Source organism: Octodon degus, unplaced genomic scaffold (genome assembly GCF_000260255.1).
Source record: "Octodon degus isolate 3935 unplaced genomic scaffold, OctDeg1.0 scaffold00241, whole genome shotgun sequence".
NCBI lineage: Eukaryota > Metazoa > Chordata > Mammalia > Rodentia > Octodontidae > Octodon > Octodon degus.
The window spans coordinates 2,040,885-2,058,794 of NW_004524817.1; the positions used below are offsets into that span (position 1 = coordinate 2,040,885).

The window sequence follows — 17,910 nt, forward strand, 5'->3', positions numbered from 1 at the left end:
AGATGGTTAAGACCAAGATAAAGCAGGACCTGTGCAACAAGAGTTGTAGCTTTTGGGTCTGATAAGGTCAGTGAAATCCCCCCAGGATTTATCCTGAGATCCTGTACCTCAGATTGTAGATCTAGTTACCTTTCATTTTCCTCCTTATTTGTACTTTGGGTTTCTCCTACAAGAGACACCACTGATATTTAATCTTGTGGATCTGATTTATTTGACTTTAGTATTATGGATCTGAGGTGCATCCATTTTCTTAGCAATGAAGAAAGTCTGTATTGGAGTATTCACTTTTTTTTTCAGAACTGGGGATTGAACTCCGGCCCTTGTGCTTGCCAGGGAAGCGCTTACTCCACTGAGCCATCTCCCAGGCCCAGTAATTTCCTACCAATGATTTACATTTATCTTCCTTTATGGTGGAGTTGTGCACCATTGTGTATGAATACCATGTTCTTCATCCATTCATATGATGATGAACACATAGGCTGCCTCCAGGATTCAGCTATCATGAACTGAACTGTTACAAACATGGGTATGCATTCAGCACTGTGATGTGATGTCATTAACTACATGGGAAAGATACTTAAAAGGGGAGTAGCTGGGTCACATGGAATTTTCAGTTTTAGTTTTTAGAGGCATCTTTGTACTGGTTTTGATAGTAGTTGTTATATAGGGGGAAATGATCTCCAGACCACAAAGGTACCTGGGAGGGAGTTTGTGTTCTCTAAAATCGAAGAATGAATTTTAGGAGCAAATGGAGGTTGAGAGTAGAATATTTATTGGGAAACAAGGCTTCTGTCTCAGAGGGGACAGAAGTTGGCCCGAGTGGGTTGTCCAGGAAGCTGTTTCTTCCAGGTTATTTTTATAGGGCAAAATCACATGGCAATAAGGTAGAGAAAATGGGAACCCGCAAGAGGGTAATTGCCCACCCGCAAAAGGGTAATTGCCCACCCGCAAGAGGGTAATTGCCCACCTGCAAGGTGGGCAAGAGGTGGAACAAAACTATGGTCAACCAATGGGATTACAAGCACCATTGCTCAGGTAAAATTAAGTCCAGGACCAAATGGGAATGAATATGGACAGGGTCTCTTCCCCTTGGGGGGTTGCATTAGTGAGTCATTTGGGCTCTTTCAAGGTGATCGATATCTATTTAGAATATCAATCCCTGAGACCTATCCCTAAGTAAACATGTGACTGGATTTGTTTCTTCTTTTGTCTTGTCCTTGAGGTCTGGCCCAAATGGAAGTACCTGTCTCTTCTAAGTTGCAAAGTCGCCTTGTCTTCCATCTTGTCTCCTTGAGGGCCTGGCCCTATCTGACTGCCTATAGTATTTCCATCTTACTCGGCTGCCTGTAACAGTTGTACTGGTGTACACTCACCATCAACAGCATAGAAGTGTTTTTCCCCTACAGTTTCACCAACATTTGCTATTGGATATTCTTTTTTTTTTTTTTTGCTATTGGATATTCTGATGATATCTCTTATTAGCGACCCCTCCCACAGTGCCAGACCCCTGCAGGGGTTCGAGTCTCCTGCCTGGGCTATGGTACAGGGCAGGAAAGGAAAGAAAGAGCAAGAGACAAAGTAGAAGGGTGCATGGCAGGGATTTGGGACCACCAGTTGCTCCTAGTGATACAGGGAGAGAAACTGATCTTGGGTGGGTGACCTCCAAATGATACAGGGAACCCCCAAATGACACAGGGAAAAATGATCTCCCAACCTGACCTGCATGAGTTCGTGTTCTCTAAAATCAAAGAATGAATTTTAGGAACAAACAGAGGTTATGAGCAGAATATATCTATTGAAGGAAAGAAAGCTCCTGTCCAAGAAAGGGACAGGAGGGGGGCCTGAGAGGGTTGTTCTCCCAGAAAACTGTCTCTTCTAGGGACTTTTATAGAGTAAAATCATGCGGTAAGACAGGTCTAAAGTGGTGGAGAACATAGGAACTCAGTTGGGCATGAAGTGGGACAAAACTATGGTCAACCAATGAAATTACAAGCACCATTGCTCAGGTAAAATTGATTATGCCCAGGACCAAATGGGGAAGCAAGTCACGTAGCAGGTGGGCATGAATCCAGGACAGGGTCTCTTCCTGTTGGGGGTTGGGCTAGTGCTTCATTTGGGCTCTTTCAAGGTGGTTGATATCTATTTAGGATATCAATCCATAAGGCTCACTCCTAGGGAATTATGTAGCTGTGTTTCCTCTTTTGTCTTGAGGTCTCATCCATATGGGAGTGTCTGTCTCTTCCAAGTTGCAAGGTCACCTTGTCTTCCATCTTGTCTCCTTGGGGGCCTGGCCCTGTTTGACTTCCTATAAGATTTCTATCTAACTCGGCTGCCTGCAACACTAGGAACAAAAGGCCCCAATCTCCAGGTAGCTAGCACTGTATTAGTCAGTGAAGAGAGGGGAGGGTGCTTTTCCTGGAGTAATTTAGAGACAGAATGAGCAAGTTTAACATCATAAAAGAAACAAACCAACACTAAGTTTGTAATCCATCTGAACACTAGGTGTGAAGCTCTTTGGAGGGGAAGGTGATTTCCACATTCCCACAAGACTGCAGGATGAGGACCCCAGAGCAGATGCTATCTGTTTACAGCTGGGGCTCTCCAAGAGTCAACCTGACAGAATCGCAGTGTTGCTTTTTAATTTGCATTTCTCTAATGGCCAGTGATGCTGAACATTTCTTCCATGTATTCTTTTTCAGTTCTTGGTCTAAAGGGGGGAAAAAAAAAAAAAAAACCACCCAGTCTTTCATAAGAATGATTATTAACTGTGGGTTTTCCACAATCCGCTTTATGCTGAAAAAATTTTCTTCTAGTCCTACTCTGGGTTTTTGTCATGATTTTGTCAACATATTTTCTGTGTCAGTTTAGATGACCACATATATTTTCCTTTGGTTCATTAATCTATTTTACTGATTTTCTTATGTTGGAATTTTCCTACATTCCTGAGATTAAGTCCTACTTGGATATAGTTTATAATCCTTTTAACGTACCTTTGGATTCATTTTGCTCGTATTTTGTTGAGAATTTTTGTATTTATAAGCGATATTGGCCTATTTTCTTATTGTCTTGTCCTGGTGTGGTACTAATGCAAAACTGAATTTATAAGACGAGTTTGGCAGTGTTTCTTCTCCTACATTTTGGGGGAACATGAGAATTGGCTATTCGTTTTGCGGTACCAAGGATGGAGCAGCACGCCGGGCGGGTGGGCGGGCACCCAGCTGCTGCTGCTGACCTCTCTCTCAGCCCCAGGTGACTCTCCTACAGATGCTGCTGCACGTTCTTAGTGAAGCTTTTGGCCCTAGGCCCATCTCCTCCCTCTCCTGTTCCTCCCAGATGCAGCTCTTCCCTGCACTCCCCACTTCCCAGCTACCATAACCTGAAGAGCTTCCCTTCTGGGCAGTCCCTTCTACTGTTGCCTTCTAGCTTTGGAGCCCCCCTGACTATGCCCAAGTCCTCTAAAAGTCACTGGGTCATAGTAAACCTTTCTTCTTTTAATTTGTGGGTGTCACTTAAGTTGTATTTGTTCCAGCAACAAGACAGTGACTAAGCCAGGGCCTATTAGGAAGGGTTGAACTCATGACAGCCTTGCCTTGGTGAGGGACCTAATGTATGACAATGGTTAGAGTGGGCTTCTTACAAATGACTTGGGCCCTCTTACATGCCTGCTCACAGTCTCTTTCCACTGTGGGATGGAGCTGCACCAAACCCTCCCTGGATGCTGCTTCTTGGTATCAGACTTCCTAGGCCTTCCAGAGCTTTCAGCAGTAACAAATAGCATGAAGCAGCACACATGCCAAAGGTTCACAACCACGGTCCTAGACTCACTCCATGATGAGCCAAATAAACTTCTGTTCTTTATAAATTACCCATTCTATGGTACTGTTATGGCGACACAAAATGGACCAACACACCTAACCAGTTTCAGAGTAGCAAACTATGCCACAAAATTTCTAAATGACTTGCCCAAGATCCTACTTTCCTTGTTGCTGAGGAATATCCAGCACACAAAGTTAAAGGAGGAAAAGTTCATTTCAGCTCAGTTTGTACAGGCTTCAGTCCATAATCAGCTGGCTCCAAGGCAGGGCCATGCGGCAGAGGCCATCACAGAGAAGCTATCCATGGCAAAGCAGGGCAGGCAGAAGGCAGCAAGCAGCAGCTTCCTTTCTGTCCCTTTATACTCAGTCCACCCAGAATACAATCTGATTGCTTGGTGCCACCCGTGTGCAGGTAGGACTCCCTTCATCCTAGCATCATACCCCTAACACCACAACCTTAACCCTGGAATCACACACCCAAGATCCAACCACCTCCAAAACGCCCCACAGAAGGCTGTGAGGGGCCATCTACATATACTGTGACACCAAGACAGAGCTATGTAATATAAAAGTTGGGGCTAGGCTCTTAACTTTTTCCTTCCAGTGCATGGCAGCTACATGTAGCTGCTCCAAGTGATGATGAGCTTTGAAGTTAGAAGCCCAGACAAGTACAAAATGTTTGTGCTGCTTACGTAACCACTGGAGTTTAGAGATGACTCTCTGGGAAAGCAGACTTACTGCCTCTGTAGTCACAAGCAGAGCTAGAGAAGAACTGGACTAAAGCTTTCTGCTGCGTTCTAGAAACAAGGTGAAGAGCTGTCCAGTTAGGATGCTCAGATACATGTTAATGAGAATTTCAACAAATAGATCTTAGCAAGTTGCTCAGCATCGAGTATCATAGAAATTGTACCTAAGTCTAGTACATGTACACTTTTAAACTATGTAAATATTATAAAATAATATTCTTTTTAATTTGCCAAAAAGAATTTTTAACCTTATATTGATGAGGACAACGACAGTAATGGTCTGGAGCTTGGCTTATACAGATTGTTTTCCTGGACAATACTGGATGTCTACCTCAGGTATGTACAGCAAGTATTCTCACCTACTTGCCCAAACTTTAAACACATGTCGAGTGAAGCACAGCCCCCACCAAAATTAGAAATCCACCCTTTTCACTAAGTGTGTAATGCGTGCCCTGGGAAGGCTGCATCTGAAGCGCCGTTCAGGTCACCTGTTCAGTAATGTAGTGTAGGTGCAGCTAAAAGAAAAGAGAACTTCTTGTCCCTTCAGGTCACCTGTTCAGTGAGCTGCTGGAAGCACAACCTTCTGTGCTTGCAGCCCTGACACTGTTTGCTTTCCCTTGGAGTCGGCCTCTGTGTTTGGCTGCTGACTGAGATGTGATAGCTCTATTTCCACCAGGGGACTGGAACTGACCCTTGAAATGTTAATTTCTGAAGAAGCAGACAATGAATGACTTGTCACATGACATGGGAGCAAAGCTGGAAGGCTCTGATTCATCAATAAGCCCAATCTCATAATCAGACAAGTAACTTTGTTCAACTCATTCCTAGCAGAATCCACTGCTTATAAGAAAAGTCTGGTCAAAAATATTTTCTTAGAAGTGTTATTTTAGAAATGTATATATTTCATCAATGTACATTCTTAAGAGGAAATCACAATTTAATCAAGTTTCCTTTATCATTCTAACAAGAACGTAATTATTTAAAACTGTAGTATGCAAAGATTAAGGGGACTGCATAACTAGTTTAATAACAGAAGTCGTGGAAAAATAATCTAGTGCTCTTGAATACTAATTTCACTTGGTTGTAAGTCCTAGAAATAAATCTCAGTTCTGCTTTCCCTTTGAGCCCACACTATGAACTGACATCACCTCCTGTAAAAATAAGAATTATTACGGCTGTGAGGTTCAGTTGTTTTTGACTAGCAGAGTCACAAGTAACCAGTTGCACCAGATTCACTGTTTTATGGACAGAATCCTCAGGAATCAGTGTTATAATAATTGTGCTATGTACAGAAAAACTTCACTTGGCATACAACTTGTAGTTTAATTCAAATAGTTCTTTGATAAAAAGAACCCCTGTTGGAGCTGGAGGTATAGCTCAGCAGCACAGTATTTGCCTGGCAAGCACAAGGTCCTGAGTTCAAATCCCAGAAGCATCCCTGCCTCCCCCCCCAAAAAAAAATTGCTAAGACTTTTCCACCCTTACTTGGACTGCTGAAGATGCATAAATATTTAAAATGAGGACTCTGCCATCTTGTGGCGCGGCAAGGAAATGCAGCCACTGCTGAGTAGCTAATAAAATGCTGCAGCCATCCTGGGCATTTCTCTATGCTGTGGCACTGGGGCTACTTAAGCTACATCCAAAACCAAGAACAGTCCCATTTTTATATAAGCTCCTTACAACCATTTTGCCTCTGGTTACCATCAAGTAAATTACTGGGACAAGTTTCCTAGATCTGCCCAGTCTTACACAGTCATTGCTATCAGGGTGTCTTTGTTTGAAATTAGGCATCACATTCCAACAAAAGGGCCCAGTGTAACCCACGTGGCATCGTCAGGAACAGCTAAAGAACTTTCTTCCCTTCACCATTCTGGCTGTGTCTCCTACCTTTCCCTTGTAACAGTAACAGCAGCTAAGAACTACTGCCCATGAATGACATATCAATAAATCAATGCTCACAACAAACCTACCAGTTTTTAAATTACAAATCAATTGAGGCAGTTTAATAATTTGCACATAATCATAGTGAAATAAAAAGGAAAAGCTACCTTGTATTGTTGAAAGTTAATCCTACACAAACCAGTTTCCTTGTTTTTCTTTCAGTGATACAGGGTCTCACTCTAGTTTGGACTCCTACTGATCCTTCTGCCTCAGCCTCGCCAGTGCTGGGGTGACAGGCGTGTGCTGCCAAGCTGAATTTCGGGGCTGGCAGGGCATGTGGCACCAAAGATCAAACTCCAGACTTTGTGCTTGCCAGGCAGGCGCTTATACTGCTGTCTCCCCAGTCCCCCAGTTTAAGTCTCAAAGACTCCCTAATTGGTGCTACACTCTATGACGTGCTATAAGCATAGGCTGTGAACTCTATGCAGTATTTCTGTACTGAAGCCGCAGAAACCAAGTCAGTGAAGGGCTTCAACTTGAGAGCCCAAGAGAGGGGCAAATGACAGGGTTCTGGTAGCTTGGTACAGAAAACCACAGACCAATTCTCTACCTACCTTACACGTCACTCTGAAGGAGAAACACAAAAGGATAAAGCAGCGACATCATCATAAAAGGACTGTTGAAGTCTCACAAAATGTAATTTAGAGCAATGAAGGGACTGTTACAGCACCTCATGCCTACAGCTCCCCACAGTTCTTTCCAGGTGACTTTACTTCCCTATAGCACTGAGGCTTCAAATCCCCATCTCAGCAGCTGAAGTTCTAATTTTATCCAGTTTCATGATTCCCTTTCCAAGATCTATGTGATTTTGTGGTTTTTACATGAAGGTACAAATACCTCATGTCGTTTTTGCGTTTAAATGTTTCTCAGTTGGTCTGCGCACTAACTCACACTTCTCAGGACTTTGGTCTCTTAAGTACTGTACTGCTTCTCTCTAAAATTTAGGCTGCTGAAGTGTTGTTACATGCACAACAAACGCTGACCTCAAACAGAAGTCTGAAATTATTTCTTTGATTTAAAGTCAAATTAAGCTCAAGCAGTTCTATCAATTTACACACCCTCATACAAGTTTCTTCAAACCCCTGCAATCCTCCAACACAAGTTTTAAAAAGTTAGGGAGCACCATGCCTCACTCTTGCTCACATCTCCCTTCCCAGCCCACGTGGTTCATGTAGCACTTTTTCCACTGCAAGGTGGAGCCTTGTGAACTACCTGGGACCCGCCACCTCTGCCTCCCACTCCTGCCACTTTCTGGGGCTTGGCTCAGGCTTTCTCAGCCCACAGACTCTCATCAATTATACTGTTTCGCAGTTCCATTTTGGTGTCACTTTAAAAACTCCTACCACTTTCATTCTTTTGAAATGCTTGTAAATTTAAATTGTACTCTCCTGGTGAAAACTATATAACTTAGTAACTGTCGATTTGTCTACCCATGATCCCAATTCTACTTACAGAATAATCTTTTTGCATCAATTTTGAGTGAAAATTCTTATCTTGTATCAATTTCTAAGTTTAGGTATTTATCTTGACATTCCATTGCTGCATGAATCTCATGATTAAGCCAGTTTGAGACACTTCCAAAAATTTTCATCACTGTTATGACACATGGGCTCTTCATTCTTCCAAAGATCGAGTGGTTGTCTGAACTGTTACTGCCGAGTATTGATGTGGTACCAAAAGATCAGTGGAAATGGCTTGGTTCAGATACTTCTCAAGTCTTTGTGTATTAATTTATGTAACTTCCCTGAAAAACAAAATCTCTTACATATACCCAGGGGATTCACTATAGTATTAAAATACATACGTAATTACTGTGTGTTAATATAATGGAAGATAGTACATAGCTATTAAAACATATGAATGGGCAGATCAAACATCAGATGAAACAAATTGAGGTATACAAGTGACTCAGTTTGACTTTCATTGTTTCTCTAATATCATAAAAGTGTAAATAAATTACACACAGATATGTAGCAATGGGTTACAACATGGATAAGCTACCTAAACTTCAGAGCAGGGCCTCTTCTAAAGACAGGGAGCTGTAACAGTCACAGCAACGTACGTAGAGCAGTAACTTCTTACACTAAGACATCCTTGAAGCAAAACGGCTAACCTCATGTATCTATTAGATGAAGGTGGATGCACACATGTTCCTAAAAAAGTCAGTGTTCTGCTGAACATTTTTGCCATTTTCTAGTATCTATACTTTTCATCTAAAAAAACAAAACTCAGGCCTAGCAAAAAGGAATAATTTCACCAATTTTTCCAAGTTTATAGCAATATTTTTTCTCCTTTGCATATCCCATCTATCTGCTTCCTACTATTGTAATGCAATCTGTAGGCAAAGCATTTTTCACAAAATCCTAAAATTAGCACACAACAAATAACTGCTCAATGACAGGCCACTTAACTGTTTCCTTCATGTGGAAACCCTGGGCACTGAGTAACACCTGGATGCTATGTAAAGGCAGTAACTAACCAGGTGCTGCCCCCATGCAGGCCTCACTCACGGACAAGCGAGGTTCCTTCTGACTAAACCCCACCCTGTAGCCTTTCACTCACTTAGTGCAGGGCGAGGGGACAGAGAAGCCATTACAGAGACCTCTGCAGAGGTCACGATTTACGGTCCTGATTAAGGTTCTTCTCTCACGTCAGAATTTCTATTTCTAATCTTGAGGGAATCTCTGATACAGCACGAACGTAATTCCTCTACCTCACTGCACAGCTTGTGGACATAACTGAGATAAAGTAAGACATCCATCTTCCTTGATCCTGATTTGTGGAGTTACAAGGGGCCACGTGGCAGTTTCTGCTGCAATAAAAAGTAATTATCATGAATACTCTTTCCTAAGAAGCAGTAAACAACCTACTGTTTCAAATGTAAATTTCTTTGCTAGAACTATATTATATTCTTAGGCATCTAAAACAAGGTTTTATACTAATAAACAGACAAAAGACAATCCAAGTACAATTTTTTATTAAAGATAATTACAAAAGATGGAAAAATCAGCTCAGAGAGGCCAATCACTTTAATAGATCAGTTTTTGACATAATAACTCACATCAATTTTAAATACTATCACATAAAGCATGGTGGATAAAAGAAACTTGCTTCATAATTAGAAAAACTCACAATAAAACTTGCCAAGGAAAACAAAACATAAAAGCCATTTTGAAAATAAATACAGTCCATGCCGAAGTAGTATAAAATGAAGCCAGAAGTCTTCAAAAACAAAAGGAAAACTTTTTGTCCCGTTTCCTCACTTTTTAATCATTTTCTAAAACTGGGAAGACTCAAATTCAAGGGTTGCTGAGTTGTTCTGATTTGGCTCTGTTGAAAGAGGCAACGTGAAATATTAATGACGCAGTCCAAAGCAGAAAGGCAGGAGTGGGGGCAGGCAGAGCTTGTGGAGATAGGACAGCAGCAGGGAGAGGTGGGGGATCAGCGCCAAGCCGGCTCTCCACAGTGTGCTGTGAATGCACAGCCACAAAGGGTCCAAATTTCTCACAACTACAAGCTGCAGTTATGTGAGCTAAGGGGTAAACCGTCTGGATTTAATTATTCCACAACTATTTTATGTCTATCAAACATAAAATTCTAACAGTTATCTGTCAAGAGTAAATTTAAAAAAGGCTTATATTTTCCATAAATCTAAAGATGTGCCTGTAACATAACAGATTTGAGATGCTGTGAGATGTCAATTTTCACATCCTAAATTTGATTAGCTTATGATTTTTGGTTAATAAATTATATACTCGATACAAAACTGATAAGCATATTCCCCTCACCTTCTCTTTAATAATCAAGAATGACACAATCTTGTTTACATATCCTAAACTGTTCTATTTTCTTCATCTGATCCTGTAAGTAGCTGCCAAGAAACATTATCAGTTGATAAAGCCCAAATGTTTAATAAATGGTTTAACCTTTCTAGTGGTTTTAAAATCCATTACAGGTTATCCTTCAAAAGCTAGCACTAAATGTGTGACCAAATACACATGTTTTCTTACAATAAAACTTTCAATTATATTTTTATATCTTTATTTACTATAGCTCTTATTTTAGCCCAGTGCTTCTTAAATTAGCTAGCTTATTAACACTAAAGAGAAAATTTGGAAGAGAAAACTCAGTGGCATAAACATCTCACTGGCAAGTGCATGGTCCTGAGTTCAATCCTCAGTACTGTTAAAAAAAAAAAATTGTATTTACAAAAAAAATTTTAAGAAAGAGCAAATTTGAACACCATAACAACGAGTACACATATAAAGGTCAAAAAGAAAAGAGTGTCGGTAAATTATGTACAAAAGTAAATTCAGAGCCAGGTGTGGGGCACAAGCCTATAATCCCAGTAGGAGGCTGATGTAGGAGGACCACAAGTTCTAGCCCAGCCTGAGGAACTCAGTGGAATCCCATCTTAAATGACAAGGAGCTGAGGATGTTGTTCCGTGAGAAGGCCTTGGGTTCAATCCCTGCTATTGTTAAATAAATAGAGACACATACATATGTACATACATACATATATATAAAGTAAATTCAGAGCATGACACAACTGCTGCAATTCTCCATTCAGTCCTGCACTTCTCAAGTTGATGTACATATATGTACACACACACTCCACCCAAATAACAATTTTAAACAAATTAAAATTAAGATAGTATACTTTAATGCAAGCAATATTATTTACCCTTTGGTATCTGTTTTTTCACCACTACTGTCCTTTGATTTATCTTCTTCCTTTACATCTAAAATCAAAAATTGGAAAAATATTAAAATTTATTTTGCAACATGTGTATATACTTTAAGCACATACTTTAAAAGGCTAACATACAACCTTACGATAAATGAATTCAACTTTTTTTTTTTTTTTTTTTTTTTTTTTTTTGCGGAACCAGGGATTGAACTCAGGCCCTTGTGCTTACCAGGGAAGCGCTTATTCTACTGAGCCATTTCCCCAGCCCCAACGTAACTTTTTTATTAGGTGTCATGCTAAATGACAGCACATCAGCTGCCCACATCAGGACGTGGCTCTGCCCTTGGGAACCCGAGCTCTGGCATCACAGTACTCCAATGGAGAAGTTCCCAGGGCAGGCACAGGAGATCAGAAAGGCTACCGTGACTCCACATGGGAGAAGTGCAGTGGGACACAAGGGAAGGGTGGGGAGGGCAGAAGGAGGAAAAGACTGAGATTAACTCATTAATATGAAACACACTGTTAGCCAAACTAATAGTAAAAGACAAGTACTTCAAGGCTTTCCTAGTTAGAAGAAAAAGCACAGGAAAAAGGGATTTAAAAATGAGAAAACAAGAGACCTTTAAAGATACACTGACAGTGAAAGAAAAAAAAAAGAAAAAAACTCAGCAAAAGCCCTTTTCACTTCTACTATGTCAGGAATTTCTGGATGTCACTCAGCACACGAGGGCAACTTGTAGCCACGCTGCATTATACTGGGAAGCTACAATTATAAAATGGCACACAGAAAACTTTAGCCTGTATGAAAGTAAACCCATGAGCAGGAGCAGAGCCAGATACGTCAGATGTTACAGACTCCTCATTCTACTTTCCAAAGATAAGGTCCAACTTAACCACATACTCCGAACTTGATGGGAAAAGGGCGGTAGGCCAGCACTCCAGAGCTAACTTCACGGGCTAGGGTGCGGAGCCAGCCCATCACAGCCTGTGCGCAGCACCCTGCTCGCAGGAGGTGACGTGTTGCTGAGGCCTGGGCAGGGCGATGGAAAGCAGCAAGCCGCGCAGAATCCACAAGGGCGCTGCGGCGAGGCAGGAGACTTCCACTGGAAGCGCAGCAGCCCCGAACAGGCAGAGCCTGGAGCTCGCACTGATTCGTGCCCACTCCTCAGCCCAGCTCCCAAATGCCTTCCTATCTTTCCCAAGAGATTCCGCTTTCTTCAATTTTTGAATCAAGGCCTATTTCAAAGGTGAAAGGGGGAAACTGGTACAAGGATAATAGGACCTAGCTTTTCTATTTCATTTTTAGTTTACTTGCAGTGGGTAGTTACAAACTATCTTTGAGGGGCCTGGGACATAGCTCAGTGGTTTAAGCGCCTGCCTGGCAAGAACCTGGGTTCGATACCTGATACCACATGCCGCTGGCCCTGGAAAGCAGGCGTGGTGGAGCACACCTGTAATGCCAGCGCTAGGGAGGCCAAGAGAGGAGGGCCACTGTGAGTCTGAGCTGTGGAGTGAGACCCCGTACCAAGTAAATAAATAAAGATTAAAACAAAAACAAAAACAAAAAACTATCTTTGGATTCCAGCTGTTTACAGATTAGAAATTGACTTATAGTTTGTCCTTTCTCTTTCTCAACCTTTATCACAACACAATCTTCACAATATTCAGTTTATCTTTTTTTTTTTTTTTTGTATTTTAGGGAAGGGTTTACAGGGTGTTCAGGGTCTCATTACTAGATCGTACCCCAAAGTGATCCGCCTTTTTACAGCCTTCCAAGAGCTGGGATTACAGGTGGGACCACCACGCAGACCTGGGATTACAGGCGGTGCCACCATGGCCAGTCTCAGCCGCTCCCGGGGCAGGGCCGGCATGGCAGGCCCAGGGATCAAACCCGGCCCCTGAGCCTGCTTGCAGGTGCTTTAATCCGCTGAGCTATTTGGCCGGCCCCCCCAGTCTATCATTAAGAAAATACAAAATAAGATTTTCAGTGTTGTAAGGGCAAATGTAAGTAGCTACACTTAGAAAGCTTTGAGTGAAGGCCATTTAAAATTTAAACACCACTTTCTTCAAAAAAAAAAAAAAGTAATCTCCTTTGCACACTCCTTTAATACCTGTGTAGGTGACTTTTGGATCTCATAAAATTGTAATACAGCTCTCAATTTTAAAAATTCATAATGGGAACATTTATGAAAATAAGAATCTGACCTGTTTTTTTGTCTTCCGTTTCCTTCTTGTCTTCTTCAATTCTAGCTTTCTTTGCTCCTTTTTTATGATCAGCCACATTTCTACGACCTCCTTCCCCTTCATCCTCAGAATCTGAGAATTCCTCATCACAAGCTATCCGCTTGTCTGATGCTCGAACTGATATAAATATACAGATATATGCAATAGTAAATTTTGACAAAAACAATGACAAGTTTTACAATTATATCACATTTAGATAAAAGCACTCTTTGGTTATCACATTTAAAAATATAGAACAAATATTTCCTATTTGAATGGCTTGCTGAATACAAAAACTTAGCTTTCCTTTATGAAGAGTTCAAGAAGGTGCTAGAAACATTTGGAGATATTGTAGATTATTTTAAAGATAGAACCTTTAGAGGACAAAACTGCTTTTTAAGTAGAAGGTGTGAATAATGTCTATACCTAAAAAGTAGTTATTTAATTTTGCAGCTAAGAAGGGAAGACAAAACCACAGTACCATACCAAACACATTAGATTCTCCATGTTATTAGGTATATTACCATGCTATAAATCAAACTACTATGTATACTATCATGATATAAATCTAACAATCCTATTACATATAATAAAGCTATAAACCCAAACAGAAAGTACTTAATGCTAAATAACTCATCCTGCACTGAACGAATAGGATGCTTTCCAGTTCACTGCCAAATGTAAGGCAGGCAGCTAACTTCCCCAAGTGTTTGTATACATAGTCACATAAACTACTGACATTCAAGTCAGCTCGAGATATCAGGCTACAACTACCTGAGATCAAAAATTGGAGAAAATTACAAAACATGACCATAGTGCCACTTGGGGTCACTAAAGCCTGTAACTGTTATTTTAATAAACCAGAGAACTGTAACAGAATCCTGTTGAGGCACCATCTTACTAGAAATCCTCTTGTCTGGATCCTCCCCATCTTCATCTCCACTGTCCTCATGAACAGCATCTTCTGGGATAGCTTGCATCTGGACACCAGGTGCATGAGGTAACATGCGCAAATTTTCAAATAAACGCTGTCTAAATTGTAAGTACAAAATTATTAGGCAAAATTTTCTTTCAAGTTCCTCTTATATGCAAGCAGAAACATTAATATCATTTTTTTATTTAGCATAAACTACCAGTTAAACATTCACAAAGCCTTAAAACATTACACACACTAATTCAACCTATGTAACTTACAATACAGCTGCCATCTCACCTCCGGCTTCAATGACAAGGAAACAAAGCACAAAGACCAGTGAGGCTGCCCAAGGTCATGTGAGGGGCTATGCTAGAGGACACACGTCGACACCTGTGTACTACAATGCTGCTCTGAACAAAATGTTTCAGATAAACTAAGTGATCACTCATTTTAATGTAAAGCAAGGAACAGTAGAATTTATAATGCCCTTTGTCACTTAAAAATATGTTTCAACGCGGTTGGGGAGATGGCTCAGTAGAATAAGCACTTCCCTGGCAAGCGCAAGAGTCTGAGTTCAATCCCCAGTTCCGCCAAAAAAATAAATAAAATAAATAAAAAAATAAAGTGTTTCAAATAGTGAAAAATGAAAATATTTTTGATCTACAAAAGTTGCTGCGGTAGTCAGTAATCTTAGGGTTTCAAATCCTTTGGACAAAGAACATAACTAATGCAGAAAGCCTTAAGCCCTCATTCCACAAGTCCATCTAAGCCTTCTAGGGATTTATCAAGATTAAATGTGAAAAATACAAATGAACAATTTCTTACTTTATCTTTTCCATATATTCTGGAGTGTTCTGATTTGTCATGTTTGAAGGACTAATGTGCAGCTTGAAGTCTGGTCCAAAATACTCAAAGTAATCATTATATGGCAACTCTATAAACAAAACAAAGTTATAGGTAGGGAAATATTTCCAAAGACAATATTCAAAAATAAAACACAAAGTAAATACATTCTTACACAGTTTTAGAATCTATCTGACTCTGTAATGTCACTCTAATCATTTATTTCCATTACAGACAGCTCACGCAGTATAAATACTATAAAATGGATGCTTACCATTAGGAATCTCACAGTCAAGAGCGACTGCAGTCTCGTATGTCCAGCACCGAGCAACGTTACGGATTGTGTAGCCACCTCCCCCAAGCATCAGTAATGGCAAGTTGAAAGTTTTAACAACTTCTACACATTTAGCATGACCTAGGACAAAGAGCACTTGGGTAACTACAAGAGGACCACAATATGGAGGGAATCTAGGGGAGAGGGAGAACAAGAATGTAAGAAGGTATGTAAAAGACATTAGGATGCCATATGTATACACACTAAGAAAAATTAAAATATGTGCACACATTTTTATTAATATAGAAAGGCCTACAGCAAGTTAAGTTATAATGAAACAATCTTAAAGTTCTATTTCTATCCCCCAAAGTCCCATGTATAACTATGGAAGAATTATCGAAAGCTATAAAACCCAAGTTCAACCACATTATTTTAGGCAATAGTATCAAACAATTTTGTTATCCAAGATTACTAATTGAATAGAAAACCAAGTATGTGCTATGAATAAACGTCAGCCAGTTATCACTTAATAGTCCCCAGTTAACTTACTGTGTGTTCATCGTGCAGGCACACAACTGAGCCACTAAAAACTCCTTCCATCATGGAAGGCACACATGCTGAGTAATACTGAGGAAAAAAATCAAAACGTACAAAGAAACGAACTAACCGCCTAAACTATGATGGTGAACCTTTCAGAGATCAAGCGCAAACTGCAAGCCAAAACCCACTTATGTACCACAATGTGCTAATACAGCAATTAAATTTGAACAGTGAGGTTTTAGTTTAGAAACACAAGTCTACATCTTTTGTCTGGAAAACACAGGAATGTATGTGTTGTGGCTCACCACCACTGACCTAAAACCATACCATTCTACGAAAGCTTACTTAATGGTTCTCTTCAAATAACTGCATACTGAGCATTTTCAATGTTTCAGTACTGCACTAGAAAAACCTGGGTTTTTCCTAATAAATGAAAACCACTTGGATATTTTTAAGAATAGACAAAAAAGTTAACTTATGGACTTCCAAAGGCAAATGCACACCACAGGTAAACCAAAGACATTCACTTTTCCCTCACCCCCAAATAGTAGTAATTTGGTAATAAAGGGCAGGAAAACTAAGTTAATACAAAACTCCATAAAAATGAGCTGTGTGTGACAGAAAAATTTGGTACATGGAAAAAGTGCTGCTGCTTCTACTGTGGACAATGAATAGCACTACCAAAATTCTGATCGGAAAAACAGAGATAGGGGAATGTTGCATATTCACTGGGAACGAACCTTTAAGAAGTAAACCTTCCACAACAGGAAATTCATATACAGGGCTCAAATTAAAAGATTACATAATGAAGTATGCATATTATCTGGACAAAGGTGAAGACCAGGAGGATCAATAAAACATTGAAGATAGTTGCCTCAGTTGGGAAAGCAACCAGTCTTATGAAACTATCTGCATATAAGTGTGTATAAGTACAAAATTAAAAAGTACCTAGCAGACTAAAACAAAGTTAAATGCAGTCACACACACATCAAACAAAACCTATACAAAATAAAAGGCACAGAGTTTGGTGTTAAAATGTTAGGCAAGAAACTATGATGAGACTTTTTAAACGAAGTGCTAGAGAAGAAGAAAGCCCTTTGTTTTCAGGGACTACTGCCCTTTACCCTCCTTACCTTTGACTGTGAGATTGAAGCACCCAAGTCTATCACCAGATAAAGAGTCTGCACCACACTGCAAAACCACTGCACTAGGCTGGTACATCTCCATCACTTTTGAAATAATCTACATACAAAATGACAAATATCAGTATCTCTGACAACACTTTAAAATTTGATCTTAATTTGCAAAACAATAATACTTACAGGCTTAAATATCTGCCCATAAGACTCATCATCTATACCATCTCTCATTGGAAAATTGACAGCATAGTATTTGCCTTTTCCAGCACCAATGTCCTAAATGCAAAGGTAGATCTTAAGAGAGTACATCATAAAAAAATGACATATTTATTATAACATTTTTAAAAATCAACAGATCAATCAGGACGATTTAAAGAAAGGAAGTAATAGTGTATGTTCCAATATTTAGACTGCTTGTCCTAAAGGAACCATTTCCAATTAATCTGTAATGACATTTTTTGAGTAAAGAAATTTAATGAAAATAGCTACAAGAAATATTGTTTATATAAATATTAAGTTATACCCCGCAAGAACTTTACAACCAGAAGATGTAAGGAGGCAAATGTAACCCTGCAGAAAAGATGTTAAGGATAACTGTTTCTACTGCAAAATCCTCTGTGGCTCACGGTGTAGTATGCATACAGGACAAAAGACCGGAATTCTGGTTTTTTAGAGATAGAGATTCACTGTGTAGTTCAGGCGGCCCTGAATGCACAAAGTAGCCTAGGCTGGCTTTGAACTCACAGATGTCTTCTTCCCTTAGCTTCCCGACTGCTAGGATTA

General features: G+C 40.1%; 1 protein-coding gene across 1 annotated transcript in view; it reads right to left on the reverse strand.

Moving 5' to 3' along the window:
* Positions 1-9,508: 9,508 nt before the first annotated feature.
* The window catches only part of Hdac2 (histone deacetylase 2), a 37,998-nt gene continuing 29,596 nt past the window's right edge, over positions 9,509-17,910 (reverse strand). The window contains exons 7-14 of the mRNA XM_004645890.3: positions 17,311-17,403; positions 17,122-17,230; positions 15,449-15,589; positions 15,157-15,265; positions 14,317-14,447; positions 13,398-13,553; positions 11,187-11,244; positions 9,509-9,832 (exon numbers count right to left, since the gene is read on the reverse strand). Of these exons, the coding sequence (XP_004645947.1) occupies positions 9,802-9,832; positions 11,187-11,244; positions 13,398-13,553; positions 14,317-14,447; positions 15,157-15,265; positions 15,449-15,589; positions 17,122-17,230; positions 17,311-17,403 (828 nt within the window). The 3' untranslated portion in view covers positions 9,509-9,801. The remainder of the gene's footprint in view (positions 9,833-11,186; positions 11,245-13,397; positions 13,554-14,316; positions 14,448-15,156; positions 15,266-15,448; positions 15,590-17,121; positions 17,231-17,310; positions 17,404-17,910) is intronic.